Raw genomic sequence first — 19,999 nt, 5'->3', positions numbered from 1 at the left:
CACTTGGATGATGTCCAGAATGGGCTAAAAGGGGAGGTCATTTTTTGAAGTCTAATATCCCTTCTATTGTGGGGCAATTCTTAGGACCAGTGTATTCTTAGAATGCACTTTGGAAGCAAAACATCCTTTGTTTACCAACACATCTGTCTGCACCTGGCTTGTTGACTTGCGAATAAGAAGGAAAGTAAGGGGAAATGACGTAAGAAATGCCAGGCATCAGACACTGAATTTCATTATAACACCTTCTCAGCAACTCCACAGGTATTCCCTGAGGTAATGATATTATTCTCATTTCGGAATAAGCATTTGGAATGGCTTTACCAGGGGCACCTCTGCTTAGACAGGACTCTAAAGGACATGAGCTGCTGCTCTCCCTCAGCTCTTATTCTCTCCAGCACTACCCGACTGTCTAAAAAAAGGTTATATGCACAGAAGAAAAAGAATAGTCTGCAGAAGAATAACTGAACCTCCCACATATCTTCTTCTATATAACTGTGATTCATTTCTGAAATACAAAACCAAGGAAAGTCAAACAAAAGCCCCTTATCCTAATTGGGGGTGAGGGCGAAGGAGTCAACTCTAATGATGGACAGTCAATAAAAAAGAAAAGGGAATCAAAGAAAGTTTGTTCTCTGCTGGATGAATATAGTTGCTTGGGTGGCTGAAAAAGAGAATCTATCATTTTTTTCACATTGAGGCAAAGGTGATTTCTTTCTTTCCTTCTTTTTCTTTCTTTTTTCTTCTTTTTGCTTACATGTGCACACATACTCCTGTGTCTAATTACTTACATGTTCAAAAATCTTTATGAAGCCAGAACCTTTTGTGATACCACAGCAGTCTTTTAGCGGCCCTTCCTCCCCCATTGATAACTGAAGCAGACATCCTACACCCAACGGCTGACACCAAAGCAAACCTATTAACCAGGAGAAAGCTAGTACTGAAGAGCTGGAAAACATTTTTCTTCTGGCTCTGCCCTTTAAGTCCTATCATAATTCCTGTGGCCTTCTGCTGAGCTACAATTATGCCATTAAATGGTAATTACAACAAGAACAACAGATGGCCACATGGTCAAAACTGGAAAATGAAAGAGAAAGTAACCTGAGTGCCAACTCTTCAGGTCATGTGGGAGAGAGACAGAGAAAAGTTACCTTGACAGGACCTCCTTTAACTGCCCAGAAATGAGGCTACAAGGGAAAGTGATGGTAAAAGATTTACTGCCCAGCACGTCATGGCAGTAGGGTTGGACAACCAGATATTAAAAAGTAGCAGGTACAAACTCAGTGTTTCATAGGGTGTAGACAGACTATCAAAAGTCAAGGTGAACTGGTGGCTGCTCTCTGGCCAGTGTCTGGCTATGGAAGCAGCAATTCTTTCTTTTAGTCTGGGTGCCTAGTAGACAGAGGCCTGAGGCTTTCAGTCCTTCTGCTTTATACAAACAGTTTCTCATGGTCATAAGTAGGTCCATCTGACCACCAATGGCTATGTGTGAATTCCTGTGCAGTTACTTCATGAGGCATTCTACAATAGGGGTCCTGGAAATGTAGGCTGCAGGAGCACTTGTCTCCAGTCTGGGCTCTCTTATTCCCAAATGAGAAGAGTTCATTGGAGCCACATGAGGAATTTATATCTAGCAAAGAGCCTTCTAAATGTTAGGTATCACCATTACCTCCATGGATATGCTAACATGTAGAAAGGGCAAGATGTTGAAGTAGAGTAAGTAGGAAATAAAGGAGATAGGAGGAAGGTAGAAGGGAGAGTGTGGGAAGAAAAAGGAGGGGAAAAGAGAAGTAGAAGTAACTTAACTGTCTAAATACTTAGCCTACTGAAATTAATATAAATTGTTTGATTTTTATTAAGGACCACAGAGTGGATGGATGGATGGATGGAGGGTATGTGTAGAAATGGTGTAGAAGGCAAGAGAAAAAGAGAAAGGAGATGGACTATGTAGATACTCTTTTCATGACTAGAGATTTTCTCCATAAGGAAGCCTTAAGCCTCTCACTCTGCCCCTGTGATCTCCCTCTTTTTGACTCATTCTCCAACCAGGTACAGAGCTGAGAGTGGCTCAGTTTTCACAGCTGGGTGGACCTCTTACTTATAATCTGATCCTTTCAGTGGAGGAGAACACTGAATCCATGCCCAGTACTGGCCAGGTGCTAGGTAACCTTGAATCTAAGTCATAAAACAGCATCTAAGTTGATTTTGCTGTACAGTGCTTTTCTCAAGGCAGATCATTGGATCTAGTAGGGCTCTCTGGAGAAGAAAATGGGAGGGAAAAGAGGAAGAGTTAGAGGGAGGAGAGAAACATGTCTGGAAGGGGGGAAAGTGCCTTTTCCTGCCAGAAAAACAGCCTAGAGTAAAATGGAAAGCTCCAACTACAGCCAGTTGAAGTCTCCGCTGTAAAAAGCCATGGTGCTGACCGCTTTGATTTGCTGATTTTAAGAATGAAGAACCACATCCCAGACCTTATACACATTGTTGCTTATTTTCATTTTTCTTGTCTTCTGGGTTGTTTTACTACATTTGCATGATTGCAGAGTCCTGCCTGTTTTTGTCAGTGCCTCTGCAGCTCCCCAGGAACAGCTGCTATCCTTTCCCCACTGGGGCATTCAGAAGGCTCCTGCAGCTTTGCAGCCTCAGCCCTTTGTGCAGCCTGGTCCAAGTGCAGAGCCCAGCTGGCCAAAGCCTTCATGGCCGTTTCTGCTTCCCTTTACCCGCAGGAGAAGGGTGAATGCTCACAAAGGACAAGTCCTGAAGAGTCCTCTTCCCAACTTCATGTTCCCCGAGACACTGGCCAGAGGCTGTCTTTCAAGGGCAAACTGTAGACTTTTCCCTTCTTAGGGTCTACTTTTCCCTGACTCACTGGCTGTTTCTCTGAGTCATACAGTCCCCAAACAGGTGTGAGGATGAACTAAGACAATGCACTCATCATAAGCTTAACGGAAGTTTGTTCCTTCTGCTTTCCTCTTACTTTGCCTAGGTCTGGAAATCACAGGCTGTGTGAATCCTGAAAGGAGCCACAGGAAATAGACTATGCATCCCCCATCTCTTAAAGAGTAATAGAGGCTCATAGAAGGGGAGTGACTAAAGTCCACAGCCACAGGAACCAGACAGGACAATGTTTTGTCCCTGATCCATGTTCCTCTACCACTAAAGAGCAGCATAATCATATATCAACTGGGTTGTTTCAGAGCTTAAACACTGTTTCCCTAGCACACAGCAATCATTAGTTAAGAGCTCCAAGAAGTCAGTGCTGGCTTTGGTCAGCGTGTGGATGGTACAGATAACCGGCTGGGAGTAGGAACACATCGTTAAAACGATCCGATGGATTTGCATTTTCCATCGACATTGTTTCCCTGGGTTCAGAGAACGAACTTATTTTTATAGAGTCTGGAGAGATGGGGATAAAGAAACGCTGTTAGAATGAAATATGACAATGGGGGATATTTAAGGAGCTCTTCCACTGTGCTGATTGCAACACACTTTGCACAACAGAAGCTGGAGACTGTGGGTGCAAAACAATGTGGATTTTGCAACCACCTTTTGTGTCCTCTGTGGGAGCAGGGGCGTGGGAAAGGCTAATGTCTCCCTCCCATCACCAGTCCTCTTCCCTCTCTGTGCCCCCAGGTGTACAGGGCAGGACTGAATTGCCATGCAGAGGGCTTCATTCTGCAGAGCCCAGCAACATACCAACTGTCCCTCTGGATCTTATTAAACAAGCCTGAGAGACACTCAGCAACACTGGACCGTTTCCCATCCCAGGGCCCTGGAATCCTAGATCGTAACACTAGGTTTGGATGTGTTCATTGCCCTAAATCATCTCTGAGGTTTCTTCCACTTTGCATTTTTGAGAGCAATACACAGATTGCAGTGCCACAGAGGCACCACCATCGTGGCTGGAAGATGACTGTTGTTAATAGTCCTCAGTGACACACTAACTCTGCATAATGTTGTAGGTTTCGTTGACAGTATAGTAGTTAACCCTCCCAATCACCCTGATGTGTAGATGTCATCACCCACTTCTTCCTAAATAGAGAACAGAGACTCTGAAAGGAGAAGTGACTCATGTATGGCCGTGCAACTGAGAAGCAGTAGTGTAGACATTCAACCCCAAGATAAAAATATTCCCCAAATTTATTCTTTCAAATAAATCCTGTCCTTTAATGGCAAGCGCTGAGTGGTATGAATAGATAGATATCAGATAAAAGACACTATTGGAGTGATGCAATGCAGTTTAAACACAAATTCCTTTACTACTGCGGGAAGCTCAGGGGCTAGCCTGGCAGAAGATATGGGTTTCTCTCAATAAAATTCACAGTGAGCTGGAATGAAACAAACAGTAATTACATCATCCTTAATGGAGGAATATCATGGCACCTGCCACATTTCTACCATCAAAGCAGAATGCTTAGAACCAAGAGTTGATATACCTGTCTTGTTTTTGTTCAGATGGGGATGTTACAGCCTACTGCAGAAAACTGCTATTTCTAGCTCACCTTGTATCCTGTTGTCAATTCAACAGCTGCAGGCCAGGAGAAAAGAGGTTCCTTTCTTTTTTCTAGTTCACTCCAAAATTCAAGGACTTTTGGTCCTTTCAATTTTGGAGGGCAAGCTGGCCAGAGGGTGGAGAATGGAGAATGGAGAAACACACAGACTTTACCAGCAGCAGCAGTGGCTGTTCAGACTTTCTGTCTCCACTTACTACAAATGATCCAGGGTGAGGAGGCCCTGGCCGCCTTACCTCTGCTCAGCAGGGCTGTAGGTCTCTCCTCTCTGGCAGCTGCTCAGGGCGATGGGGTCAAAGTTGTCGAAGGAGCGGAGGGCCACCCCCGAGATGGCGACCAGGGGCGAACTGAAGCTCACACGGACCGCCTGGCTGTGGTAGAAGGGCTGGCTGAGGTCATGGACCACAGGGATAATCAGGGGATTGTTCCTGCAGCTCAAGACATGGAGGCCTGTCAGGGGAGACAGAGGGCCGAGGGGCCAGGCTCATTACTCAAGGCCAGTCACGCCCTCCCCATCGGGGCCCTTCCCGAAGCCCCCAGACCCTTTCATGTCACTCCACAAAAGCACCATTGGGCGGCCAGTGAGGATTTTGAGTTTGATTGAAAGTTTCTTTGTCTGCCTTTTTTCTTGCTTCCAAATCTTTCCAATCCCCCTGCCTCCCTGGCCTCTAAGCTTTCCTTCACCTAATGCCCACAGTCTCTCTCCCTCCCCCAAATGGCCACCCTCAGCCAAGCATCTATGGCTCTCCCTCCCTCCCACGTTGCTTTAAGACTTGAAGATTTGAGCCTTTGGTGTTCATGCTGCTTGCCTGGGCTCTCATAAAGGTGGGAGAAATAATGGTTAACGGCCAGCCCTTCCCAGAGAAAAAGCTCACTGTCATGGGCTCATCAATAGGTAGGCCTGTGAGCAATCCTTGGTGGTAAGGACCTCTGCCCAGTCTTCCAATATAGAAACTGGGGTACACAGATAAGTACAGCATGGTTGTAGCATCAAATATAAGTCTTAGAAGAGTCCTTTACGTTTTGTGGTTCCTTTCCCCAGGTTTAGGAAGGGAGAGATGGTAGCACAGAGAAAAGACACACAGATTACATGGAGTAAGGAGCAGATAGAGCAGGTAGGAAGAAGATACAAAGACAAAGGCAGGCTTCAGTGTTTTGCTACTTGCCCCTGACGGAATTCTAGCGAGTTCTTTTTTGTTTTGGTTTGTTTTTTTGTTTGTCTGTTTTCTGAGACAGGGTTTCTCTGTGTAGCTTTGGCTATCCTGGACTCACTTTTGTAGACCAGGCTGGCCTTGAACTCACAGGAATCCGCTTGCCTTTGACTACCGAGTACTGGGATTAAAGGCGTGCGCCACCACACCCAGCTAAGTTCTGAAACTTTCATCTCTACATGTAAATGTAGTGCCAGCTTGGCCATGTGCTGGCAGATGGGAGAGTTCTCCTTGTGGGAGGAGGAAGTCCTGAGGCCACCAGGTGTCCTTTCTCTGTTTTACACGCTCAGTGACACTAAGCCTACAGTTGATATCCAGGAGGCAGAGAACAGGGCAATCTGATGGTGAGAGACAGGAGAACATAGAAGCCTTAGATAACGGCAGTGAGATCCAATGGGCTTCCAGCAAGCATGACATTTGCACTCTCTGCTCCTCACTGTTTGCATTGCCAGAATAACTATGAAAATATTCGCTTCTAACTTCAGGAAAATTTCCCAGGAATCCAGAGACATCCTATGGGATTTTCTTTCTCCATTTTCATATGTTTCCCCTTTGCCTTTAAAACTGCTAAATAAATAAACATGTAAATACAATAACAACAAAGGTCTTCTTGCTTCTTTGGCTTTTGTTTGACCCTGACGTGGCCCCTTTTCTGCTTGCTTCTACACAGTGATGTGCACACAGCTTTGAAGTGCCAGCACTAGGGATAAGCTAGAATTCCAAACACTTGGAGTAAATGACCCAAATTTTCTCTAGAGTCGTGCATATAACAGTGTGTAACGATATTCTCAATGAAAATAGGAAGCAGTTAGTGCCAAGTTTTTACACTGGAAGTGGTCACAGTAATGACAAATAATGCCCCTCCCCCAATCACATAGCACATCTCTCTATGCAATTCAAGAGTGCCAGGCTTTGAGTAGAGTGCCATGATGTCAGTGAAATTGTTCACATTTTCAACGTGAGCTAACATTATATACGGGATTTAAACTTTGAGTCTTAACTTTCCAGTCAGTCCTGCCCTGATATCAGGACACCAATGAATGTGTTAGGAGCACAAGGGTCCATGACATGACTGATAACCCATGGATGTTAAACATACAGTGTTGTCTGTTCAAAGGAAAAGATGTACAACCTGTTTCCCACCCAGAAGTCTGGGACCAGGGATAGCTAATAGCCTAGGTAATCCCTCTTCTTATCTGTAGGGCCAGATAGAAGCCCTACAACTCCCCAAAGCTCCTACAACCAGGAACAGAGGTGGCTAATAGCCTGGATGACTTTTGTCCTAACTGTATAACTGAAACCACACTAAATCTTCGCCAAGACTCTCAAGATAATACATGAAGCCCATCTCCAGAACCTATCTTCATGGAAGAAGTGACATTTGTTTGAGAAGAGTTTCCATGCCATCATGCTTCCTTGTGCAGAGGGGATACTGTTATACCAGGAGACTTTTTTCTTAAATTATAGTGCACTTAAAAATACCTAAATAAAGTGCTCAATGTCAGACACTAGAAGTTTGAGCCAACACTGGTTACTGAGTCGTATTGACCTCAGTTTCCTTCCTGCCTGTATGAATTGTTACTCTGTCAGCTCCAGTGTTTGCAAAGATCCCCACAGTACGTGAGCACACCCCTCATACCCTTGCTTCCCAGTAGGCAGGACCTGATTTCTCACTTACTTCTTCAGCCCCAAACCTTATCAAAATCTTTCTAATGTCTGTTTCCACATGTATGTCCCCGTGGAAAGGTGTCATATACACAGCCACTATGGAGGTTTTCAGAGAGAGCTGGTAGATAGGGATATAAGCCTAAAACCTGGCTTCTCTCTGTGTTGCTTTGCTACTTGTATTGAAGTCTCCCAGTGATTTTCAGGTTTCAGATGTTGACATAAATGGTGAGGAAATGGCTTTACTCAGTCTCCTTCCCAGAGTCCTTTGAGGATTCTGTGGATGTTTAAAGGTACGTAAAAACGTGAGCCTATGGATCAAGTTTTGGACTCAAGTTTTGCCACCGAATCTTTATCCCCATATTTACAAAATTTGAGGTTCTCTGGATACACCACCGCATGTTGACTAAGGCAACCAGAACTCCAGGTAGAGAAGAGGTAAGAGACAGAAAACAGGAAGGAGGAGATCTGTCTTTAAAAGGGGAGGCAACTGTGTATGCAAGGAGGTACCCACAAGTGAACCAAGCCCAGAAAAGCATGCTTGCCTAGATCATGGCTGTGATCTTTGGTGTCAAGCAGCTGCACACTGATGGTCTCCTGCTTTTGGTCCCCATAGAATGTTCCATCAGTTACCAGGTGAATAATAACAGCTGCAGCAACCATTGGCTGAGAGAAATATGTCTGAAAGAGAGAAGACATGAGATAGTCATTATTTACTCAGCCACATGGTAGAGAAACAACACATTAAAGTGGACCAAAGGAGAATCTTGCTCTCTTTCAACCCTTTCCCTCAATGGGAAGGAGGAGACAGGGGGTCCCAGTAGGGAGGTGAGGTCAGGTCAGAACCTTTGCATCAGACTCGGCTTTGCTCCTGCTTTTGTGTGTGTGTGTGTGTGTGTGTGTGTGTGTGTGTGTGTGTGTGTGTGTGTGATGCTGATAGATGACTGGAACATTCTGAGCCTAAGTTCCTTCATTTCTGAATAGTTCATTAAAGAAAATAGCTCCTAAGGTCACTGTGAAGTGCTATTAAGACACAGAGAATGGAGTGTCTAGCACAAGGATAGTACGTAGTGAAACTTCACATGCACACAAAGCACATTGTAGGTTTATTACCCATCACTTATGCACATTATTTTTTCTCCTAGGTCCCAACATGATGAAGCCAAATAAGGCATAGTCCTGGAAATTTTGTGAACTGTGGAGCTCAAAGTATGTCAGTGACACATAAAATAAAAGCTAATTCAATACACTGTCTGTAGACAAGATGAGGCCACAAAAGATGTGAAATATCATGAGAATGTTTCTGTCCAGCAAGTAACTAGACATACAGAGCTACAAAGAAGCAAATGTTCATTTCTTTCTGTGGATCAATCTAAACTCCATAGAGGAATAGACTGTTTTTTAAAGCTTTGAATAATAAATAGTATGCAGATTTCAAATTATTTACACTATAGGCATTGAACAGGGCAATCCATGAGCAATTGTGGGATTTGATTTTAGGAAGCATCCAATGGATAAATTTCTGTTTCTTGTCTTTACAAATTGATGGTCTTGGAGGGTGGAAAGAGCCTCTCAAGAAAAAGTCACCACAATAGTCAGTACCTCATTGAAGCCTCAAGATAGGGGCTTACCTGGAGCCAGAATGTGGTCTGAGGCAACTGATAGTATGGGTCATTAATGGTGCAAGGGTACCAAGCATGCTGGGAAATGCCTCCACTGAGATCTATCACCTTGGTTCGACACACCTGGCAAAAGATGGAGAAAAAGATAATGTTTCGAGGGTCCTGAGAATTCAGTTACAGTTAATGAACCTTACCACCCATTTGCTTGGTTGGTAGTGAAAGAGAAAGCAGGAGTCAATAGGTTGAATCTGTTCCATAAACTCAAACTCTACGGTTGAAGTAATCCCCAGTGCTGGAAAGGAAAAGATAGATGACATATTTTGGTGGCAAAAAGACAGGGATATTCTCATGGGCAGAAATCCTGGAGGAGTGAGTTGACATTGAACCTTGGCCTAGAAGGCCTTGCAGGCAGAAGTAATAGAAGGAAAAGCTCAAAAGAAAGTGGAAAGAATGCCTAGGTTGTTATAAATTACCTAGCAATCAAAATGCTTTAGGAAATCTGCAAAAATGAAAGCTGAGAGATTAGTCTTACTTAATTGTCAATGCCATGTTGAGTACTACAGAATGAATCTGAAAATTGTGGCAAGAGCTCCACTGTGACAATAAAGTATTGAAAGTGTGAACTCTGGTTTTTATGCTATCAAGAGAAATCTGTTCCACAGCATCCTTCTGTCCCTCTTGGCTCTCTCATTGCCTCTCTACCATCTCTTCCTCTCAATGATGTTAATAATAAAGTGTTACAGAATCAAGAAGAAGGTGAACACTGGTAGATTTTCAGTGTTTAAATTCTGAGTTTTCTTGCATAGCCAATTGTCATTCCATTTGCTGAGTGGCCCAATTCACTCAAATGCTATTTACTGAAAAACTACTTATCAAGAACCAGGAAACAAAATGCACATAAAACTGAGGTGCAGAACAAACCTTGAATGCAAATATCAAGTAATCCTTCACACGTGTGTAAGTATCAACTGACCAGAGTTCAGTGTGGGGAAAGGAAAGAACAGTGAAGTTGTTGAGATGGACCAGATGTTTAGCAGAAGATTATCCTGAATTAACACTTTCCCTCTGATCTGTGATGTGACTCCCCTCTCAAAACTTCTACATGAGCTTGGGGCTGCTGTTTTATACCTCCCCATCACAGTCTAACTATCTGAAAAGTGAGGCTGGCCCAGAAAATTCTGAAAAATCTTAAAAGATCTGAGAAAGAACAACAAAACAATCTAGTCACAATCAGACTAAACTCCCACAGACAAGAAAAATCAACAAATAAAACAAAGAGAAAAATGAAGAGTTTTTAACAATAAAACACATCTGGTTCTTTAATATAGATACATAAATGCATATACATTTATGGTTCCCTAAAGCTGGAGATAGTCTTTGTGTTCATCTTTTGGGGACAAGGTGTATAAGTGCATATATTTATATGGTAAAATTACACTGAACAAAATATTATTAAGATGAATTAACTAGATTCAGACCAATCACAATGCAAGTTTAGTGATGAATTTGAAGACACCAACACAGAACAATGGCAAAAATCAATGAAGAAAAGAATGACACATAAATGGGTTAAGTTCGTTGTAATATTTTTGTTAAAATCACAAATGTGTTCTGTATATGTCCAGAGGTTAGTACAGGTTGTACATATCATGGGGAAGCATGTATTGAATTCAGAAGTGGCAGTTACCTCTCTGGGATCAAGGACATGGAGAAAATGGCATGGAACCTTATCTTTAGTGACGTATTTTACAGAAAGAAGAAAGAAACAAACAAGACAAGAGTCACACAATTATCAATTCAGGCAGTGCTCACACCTGTTATGTGATGCCTATATTTGACAAGCATCGCTGTTTTGGTTTATACTATTTCATGTAGTTTTATGAATTAACAGGAAAATAAAACTCCCCAGGCTCTGCATAGAAGTATGTACTTGTAATCATAGCTTCTTAAAAACTGAAGTAGTAGGACCAGTTAAGGCAAAGGGTTCAAAGCCAAGCTGAATAACATATCATAAATGTTCACTATTTTTTAAATGAATACAATCCCCAAATATTGGCTTATAAGGCTATGGAAGATAGGTGTAAAAGTATCAGTACTAACTCCCTTTAATGATATGTTTTATCAATACCTCCAGTGAACTGGACAAAGTCAGGCTCTTCTCTAACAGCTAACCCACGCTTCCTTTTAACATGCCAAGAGTCCCACCTATATTAATGACACTCTCTCTATCATATCTTGAGGTAGCCAAACTTCTAGAAAATGTTCTCAGAAAAAGTCATCTTTGATTGATTGCATATGTTTAAACAAGACAAACCCCTAAGGCTCAAGGAATATACAGAAGTGGGGTTAGAAAAACTGTGAGAGCCAGAAGACAGGAGAAAAGCTGAAAAATGTCATCTTGCATCATAAATTCTCAGCAGTTTTTGAGACCTATACTGGGAGTGTGCATGAGTACATCTCTCAACAGTCCATCATGGATGGAAGAGGAGCTCACTGGCTGCTACTGCTCTTTGATGAACTATTAGTTATTTGTAAGTTCTAAAAGAGAGATAGTCCTTGCCTTCAGTTAGCATACCCACTGGTGAAACCACCAGGTTCCAATGGATAGCTGAAATGCTTCAAATATGTCATCACACAGTTGGCCTTGGTTCAATTCAGGACCTCAAAGTCAAAGACATGAATATGGCAAAAAAGCATATAGGAAGGAGGGACAGATGACAGTAGCAGCAGGAAGATAAATAGAGTCATAGGTTAAAAGTAATCAGAATGCATTACATACATGTATAGGAACAAAATAAATAAAAGAAAAGATTTAAAATGAAAATGTCAAATCTCCACATACTAAAAAATGTTCAGACAAAACACATCTTGCTCTATGATTGACAGTGGCAAACACTAAATCCTTCTATATTTAATAAAATTCATGGAGTAAGTTCATGTTTGAGGTTGCAAAGAAAATACAGAAAGCCAAGTACACATTACACTCTGCTTTCCTTTATGTTACTATCTCCATCAATTCATTCTTGAAATCTCACAGGAAGATAAACCACTTACACAACATTAAGACACATCAGATATCACCCAGAGAGTTCAATGGCTGGCTTTAGACTAAGTAGACAGACTTCTAATAGATACTGGCTCAAAATCACAGGGAGAACTAGAAATGGGTCCTGCATCTTTGGACCTCAGTGGATTCTGAGCATCCAAATGTTGGATTAGCCATTGACACAAAGGTGACTCTGCATGATCCCCAATGTCTTGTTGTTGTTGGCCTTGACGTCATCTTAATATCAACTGAAAGAACCTTTAGTCCTCTTCTACCTTATAATATTTCATTTAAGAAAATGACTTCATTGTTTTATAAATATCAAAAAGTATTAAAACCGTGAATTGGCAAACTTCCTCTCTGGCTCCAAGAATTAGTGAGACCTGTAAATGCAATATTGGTTTCTTAAATATCACAGGAGATTTTAAGAATGTACAAAGGTGCCAAGAATCACCTATCCCATTGTCCAGAATTAGGTACAGATGCTGAGGATAAAACATAGCCACTTTCACAGTCTAGCAGACATTTTTTACCTTATTTATTTTTCTCAAAACAACTGGGACTAGGCTTAGGCAGAGCAGCCGGTAAACTGTGTTATGACTTAGAACAGCATGAGACTTTGCATAAACTATCTATGGCATTTAAAAGGCTGGCCAGCGATTCGACATGTATCATTTTGGAATGCACTCCCCTTGCATTCTTAGCTGCCTGTCTCCCCACAGAGTGTGGTGGAGCATCACTCTGAGCTCAGAGCTGGCAATCTTATCACTGCATCTAAAGCATCCATGGATAGAGAGCTGGCCAACATGAACAAAGCCTTCTTATTACTTAAGTAAGATTTCTTCTTATCTCTTCAGCTTTATCGGGGCTAGACAGGTTCTTAGTGGAACATGGTGTTGTTATTTTGTTCTCTTGTTTTCCTATTTAGTGGTGTGTTTGTTTTAGGCTGGCTGTAATCCCAATTAGGGACAGTCAAACTAAATCAAAAAAGAACAAACAAATCCAATTGAACTTTGCCCAAAGCTCTCAGTTGATCTTGAAGTCATTAATGTTCCTGGGGAGGTGGAGAGAAAAGGGAACTCAGATTCTTAAGATCCTCCTGCTTTTACACGCATTGCATTTACCTATTCAGCAGCCTAAACTGAAGACACAGGGATGTGGGCATGTCAGGCTCACCTGTGCTGAACAACTGAGAACCCAGTGGAAACACAAGGTTGGGAATGATCTTTTTATCCAAGTACTTTTTTGCTCCTTCCAGAGAAAGCAACTCCAATTCTACAAAGACTTACTGAACAATGAGATTTTAGTGAACATGTTGTTGGATACATATACATTACACACTTACGTGGACTCTTAAAGCTCTCTGCCACCACTCTCGCCATGTCTGTTCTCACTCCTCTTCACAGTCCCTCCAGTTTCTCCAGTGTGACGGGCTCCATGTACTTTCCAATCTTTCTCAACCTCCCTTCTCAACCCAGTTTTTACATCTCTGAAATCTAGTGAAGAGTCATTCTGTTCTTCTGACATTCTCATTTCACAGGGCAAACTTTAATGATTCTGCTTGTCACTGGCTATCTCACTCTGGATATGCCAGATAACTGACCAGAAAAGCACTTGCTTCCTGTCACACTAGTGTCAATAAGACCTGCTGTCTTCTTTTCCATCATTCTCTACAATATGAAAGATAATAGGCATCTTCTAGAAATACTGGTAGACTCCAGGCTTTGTGTTTTCATAGAGAGATAAAATAAGGCTTCACTGGAGTTCAATTGTTTTGTAGTTCCCATTTCTGTGTTCATTCAAGCATAATTCCTAATCGATAAAATGTTGTAGCAACCTATATGTCTATATACAGATGGGTGGATTAAAAAAGGTGTAGTATATACATGCAATAGAATATTATTCACTTTTAAGAAGAAAGTAAACCCATGCCACCATGAGGACATAATACTTAGAGGAAGAAGCTTGTTACAGTAGTTTCATAGGGTAATTGACCACTTAATAATTGAATTAGATGGCTATACTGCAGGAGGGTATTTCTACCTGTTACTATAAATGTCAAGAGCCAGAGAATGCAGAGGCGTATGTTATATAGGCTACAGGAAAGAATCTACTATTGTTATTTTGCTATCAAAGTGCCTATAAATATGTTTATATGACTAGATTAGCAATATCCTCAGCCTTCATTGAGAAAGCTTATTTTTTTCAGTGGGTAGTGCTTAATACAGAGGCTCGCAACTGCTCAACATGAAAGAATAAATGAAGATTGAATGTCCTGCCTTAAACTGGAATCTCAATTGCCCTTTCCAAGATTCAGGGCAGAAGAATGAGTAGAAAGAATATGAGTAAGAGGTTGGGGAGCAATGCTGCAAAGCTGACTTCTGGATATGGCACAGCTGTTGGATTTGTAAACTTACAATTGTTGTTCATAATTCCTTCCTAATTCCTGCATGGTAGATATTGGGCCTGCCATTTTATCATGCATAGAGGAAAGGTTTGTGGGATAGGGAGTAATTATGGGAGGCTTATAGAAAGATGTCATTTTCTTTAGTGGTTCAACATTGATAAGTTGTCCATGTTCCAGTAAATAATCTTCTCCTGATTCTCAGGCCAGTATCCTTCATTATATTCAATGAGAAACAATACAAAGCACAAGCACTTTTCAGTGGAAGAGTAGGGAGATGAAAGATGGCAATGGGAGGTTACATGACCAAACATCAGTACATATTTGTGTGAAACTTTCAAATAATATAATTTTAAAATTAAAAATAAGTAAGGCTATCAAAGGCAGACAAATATCACCTAACTACACACATATGAGGCACATCAATTAGATTCAAAGATTTGAAGGCACAGTGGTGGAGGCCAAGATTTGAGGAAAAAAAGAATGGCAAGTTTTCATTAACAATCTTGTAGCAAGATAAAACCTAAAGGTCTCTTGATTACCACCATAGTGCAGTTAACAATACCATGCTGTGCATTTTAGATTGTCAAGAGACATAATCATCTGGTTGGCTCTTGATATAATAAATTAAATCTTGAAAAAAGAAACCAAGTTTGACCCTCCAAGAAAGGCGCTGATATTGACGATGCATAAATATGTCACTAAAGAAAATATAAGTGGAGATTTAAAGAGATTGGTACTAAAGAAAGAGCAAATGTGGTTTGACTAGCAAGAATACTCACTTTGGTTTTTTCAAGGTGGAGGAGGAATTGTCAAGTATTTTCTTCTTGCTTATATCATAAACTGAAAATTTATTTCCACTTTTAGGCTTCTGATAGGTTTCTACTCTAAGGCGAAAGATGACTACTCAATTCATTCTCTCTGTCTCCCTATCTCTGTCTTTCCTTGTGTATTTCTCTCTCCCTCTCCCCCCGCCCCCCACAACGTGGCAAGCATCCTACCCATGAGCTATTTCCCTAACACTATGTTTCCTTATTTATGGTTTTCTCATTAGACTGGACTTGGAAGAGTTGCCTTCAGAGTGAATACCCTTATCAGGAAGCAAGAGAGGGGAGAGATCCTGGACATGGACACACAGGTGTTGTCATGGAGATGCAAACTACTAGCTTTAGTGAATGTTCCTCCCTGATATTCTGGTGATTCTGATGTTGGTGTAAAGAAAGATCTTTGGTGAGATTTTAGCTCTTTTTCTCCCTAAATTAGCACGACAGACATAGCAGACAGCCATGTTGAGGCTCTCAGCACTCCTTTCTATAGGAAGCTTAGCTCAGGCCAGGTGTGCACCCCCACCTTTTTTTTTTTTTTTTTAATAGTAGTACTTAAAGAAACCAAGGAACACATGACTATTTCTTCTCTTGGCCTTGAAGTGACTGTACTACTGAGGATACCCTTCCACTCGTTATCGTATGTATTTATTTAGTCAATAGGAGCCCTGCACCACACAGTTCTCTCACAGGCAGCTTCCTTCTCTGTAAAATAGAGAGGTTTCTGTGAATGGCTGCTAAGGGCACTAGAGGTTTACAGAGGTTTACAGACACCCATAGCAATCCTTTCTACCTAGGGTTTCATTTATTCCTCACAGACTGTGCAAGACTGGAATCATTATCCATGATTAATCATGAAGACACTGAGGCACTGAGGCTCTGAACAGTGCTGTCAAGATCATATGTTCAGTTGAATGGAGAGTTTGAGTGTGTGCCCTGATAGCTCTGATTTTACACTGTGTAGTTTAATGAGAAAACAAGCCAATTGTTGCTCGGGTTTGACACAGGCTTAAGCTTCTCTAGTGGAGAAAAGATCATGGCGTGCCACTACATTTTGCCTCAGTTACTCTGTATTCACTCCATGTTTCAAATAGAAAAGCTAATCGCACTTCCTGCTATTTACAGGCTACCCAGCACCCAGTGAATAGTGATTTTCCCAGCTGTAACTGGTGATGACCCTTGAAAGCAGTTTCATCAACAGCTGCTCTTTCTTTGCACCCACCAAGCCTGGAGCCCCATGTCCACTGCGGTACTTTCTTGGCACTGGAGTTTCATTTTTCTCAAATATTATTGGTTCCTTGCCATGCTGCCTGTGGCCAGACTAACATTCTGCCTCTGCTTTGCTTGTTCTGTGAAGCACTACAAGCACTTTACAACCAGTCTCAGAAAGCGCCCCTCTTCTGAGAGCTCACTCAACAGCCAAAATTAACTGCTGTCTCTTTTGTGTCCACATAACTACTTGCGCATAGCTAATTCTAGCATCTGTCCAGTTAGAATGCAGTTACTTGGAGCTCAGCCTTATCCTCAAAGTCTTAAGAGTTCTACGTTGAGAATGATGTTTTATATAGACTCACATAAATCCCAGTTTATTCCCTAGTACATACAGAATGATAGATGCTTAGTGTAGAAGGCCAGAGCAGCAGTAGTAGCATACACAGACACCTATTCTAATATTCTCAGTCGTTAATGTTTTCAAAGACTATAAATCTGAGCATAATAGTACATTGCTGGAATCCCATCATTCAAAAGGCTGAGGCTCATGCATTGTAAGCTCAAACCTAGCCTGGGTTACCAGTGAGTCTGACATTATCTTAGAGGGAAACACAAAACAAAAGAAAATAAACAGACCAAAACAAACAAACAAACAAACAAACAAACCTCTTTAACTGTGCTGAATCATATGAGATGGAGGTACAGATTGGTATGTGGATCCATTTCCTAGACAAGCAAATTGAAATCCTGTATTTGGCCTAAGGTCATAACTAGTTTATCCTAAAACTCAAACTCAGTCTAAACTCAAGCATAGATGCTGCTTTGAAAAGAACATGTCTACATCTAACACTTACTCAAGGCTATGTTGGGAGAGTGGGCATACCTACATAAGATGGAGCATAAGTCCCAAGTCACATCCCGTGCTCAGAATGTCTGCTATTTGTTCCTGGCAGCCAGGAAGGAGAAGCTGCCTCAACGGACCAAAGCAAGTCTTTGCAGGTCCGTTCTGGAGTACAATGAGGCAATGGAATAAGCCTGATTCCAAAGGAAGAGGCTTGCCTCCTAGAACAGACTCAATTGCTCACTTCCTATCCTTCACCCTTTCCACTTAAAGAAAGACTGAGTGAGATGAATTTATTTCCCAAGGGCTTTGACAAGCTGCCAGCTTTAGATTCCCAACCTCTCTCCCAAGTGAATGTCATAGAAGAGAGGGCTAACTGAAGCAAGCAACCAAAACCTCACTATGGACCAAGTGATCGTCCTGTCCATCTCTGACACTTACAGGTCTCATGTCTCTAATACTTAGGGGGCTAACAGCTAATTTCCAGCTACCTTCTCTTTTCTATCAAATATAGCCTCAAGAGAAGTGCAAAGTTTTACTGTAGTCATCCTAGCACTATGTTTTCTGATTTTTGCTTTCTTTCCTTTCCATTTCTGTGCTTAAGACTGCATATTGTCAAAGGCCTGGGAAGTTCATTACCCAGGCCTTGAAATTTTTGGATGTCTGGGCTGAGGAGGTCCTTAGAAACCCTTATGCTAACTATCTCATTCCATAGAGGAGGAAATCTTGGGAAAGTGGGAATAGCTTGAAGACACCTAGTTATCTATATGGACTCTATAACAGATCAGCAGCCATCCTGGAGGTATCTGAAAATGCATGTCTGCAGAAGGGGTCTGTGGATCTGAGGCCTGGGAACTCTAATCTATGCCGTGTATACTAACCACTGCATTCAGCACCCACCTCCCAAGCTTCCCAAACCCCACTTCTGTAGAAGGCTGCTTTCCATTAGAGCAGTTTGCAATGTCTTGCTTTTAAAGGATTTTCTAAATCTGTTTTTTCTTCCATGCACACACAACGTACACACATGGCAGGGAGACAGGGCAAGAATGGGAGGGCAGAGCTTCTGGCATTTTCCTACACAGGCAGATACCATGAGCTTTCTGTAACAATTTGAACTGACAGTTTTCCAGGCCCGCTTGTCAATCATGTGAGGGAAGAAACATCCAGCTAACCTTAGATCTATCCTCTCCAATTCCTTTTTTTTACCCAGATGAAACTGTGATGGGCTTCATAGAAAAACAGAGAATAGAAAGTAGGAAGGAAGGAACTTAGCATATACACTGACGACAACACTTGTGTACCTACAAATGCGCACAGAAAATCATAACCAGCTCTCTCTAGACTATACTTTGGCTTTCAGTTTAATAATCAAGACATATCCCCCAAGATATCAAACACCAACATCTCAGGGTTCTGCAAAATACAAATAGGAAAGACCACTAGGAGGTAGCCCACCAGGTTACAGCCATAAATGGCTAGGGAAGCCTGGACACAGCACAGCTTAGGTGAGATGAACCTACCTCCATAAACACAGCTTTGCTGTCTTCTCAGGGGCTCCCCTGACACATAAAATCGGCACCAACTTTTAAGTATGGTGTGTGCGTACAGGATGCTGTTTATTATATAATCTCATTTCACCTCTGTAATAACTGTAGACAATACCTGTTTGGTTTTCCATTTGGCAGATGCAGTCTTTAAGGTCTGGAAAGCCACTGGTCAGTTCACCACCCAAAATTTGTCTGACTCAGTATCTGTTTCTTTCCTTCCCTATGGCTAGCCATCCCAACCCTTGGCACCATATACTCTAAATGTGGTTTCTTGCCTGCCCTCTATTCCTCTGTGAATTCACTTGAAAGACAATGACTGCCCATTTTTTTCACCTGGGTCTAACTTGGGTCATTAGGCTGGACTCGCTGAATACTACCAATATTTATTGATGTGGTTTTTCCAAGGCCACATATGAACTATGGGTGTGTGGTACACTGAATCTAGAAGCCCAGGATACCATCGGCGTAGACCAATGTACAAAGATGCCTATGTGAATAATGACCATGTAGTACCAGGAAGGTATCAAGATGCCTGTATCATTCCAGACCTGAGACAGTCACACTCTAACTTATGTCGCTTGAATATGATGACAACTCTTTCTCCAATGAGTGTAGTTTACCATGAACTACTACTTGAATGTTTTGTTTATTTAAGTTATAGAAACACCAGAAGGAATTCAAGTTGCTCTTTCTTAATTTATAGTAATTTATTCAGATGTTATCCCCTTGATTGTATCTTCTTGTTCCCAACCTCTCTCCCTCTTCCACCCTTTTCCCCTCCCCTAGACCTGTGACAGAAGGGGACCTCCTCCTCCATCATATGGCTATAGACTATAAGGTCCCATCTGGATAGCCTGGTTCTCCTTCCTGTGTGTGCCACTGGCCCTCCCTATGAAGGAGAAGTGATCAAATCGAGGGTGGGGAGGCACCAGAGTTCATGTCAAAGGCAGTCCCTGCTCTCGCTTTGACAAAGAAGTCAAAACCATAAAATGAAAAAAAGCATCTTCAATAAATGGTGTTCTAACTACATGTCTACATGTAAAAAAAAATAGATCCATATTTATCACCCTATACAAAAATAAAGTCTAAGTGCATTAAAGACCTCAAAATAAAACTAGAGAC

General features: G+C 41.7%; 1 protein-coding gene across 1 annotated transcript in view; it reads right to left on the bottom strand.

Annotated features, from left to right (window-relative positions):
* Nucleotides 1-19,999, bottom strand: part of Pappa (pappalysin 1) — a 245,077-nt gene that overhangs the window by 54,495 nt on the left and 170,583 nt on the right. The window contains exons 11-13 of the mRNA XM_051163182.1: nt 9,013-9,126; nt 7,927-8,062; nt 4,742-4,955 (exon numbers count right to left, since the gene is read on the bottom strand). Of these exons, the coding sequence (XP_051019139.1) occupies nt 4,742-4,955; nt 7,927-8,062; nt 9,013-9,126 (464 nt within the window). The remainder of the gene's footprint in view (nt 1-4,741; nt 4,956-7,926; nt 8,063-9,012; nt 9,127-19,999) is intronic.

Source organism: Acomys russatus, chromosome 2 (genome assembly GCF_903995435.1).
Source record: "Acomys russatus chromosome 2, mAcoRus1.1, whole genome shotgun sequence".
NCBI classification, from domain to species: Eukaryota; Metazoa; Chordata; class Mammalia; order Rodentia; family Muridae; genus Acomys; species Acomys russatus.
The sequence above is the reverse complement of the archived record's forward strand: the minus strand, read 5'-3'. Positions and strand labels throughout refer to the sequence as shown.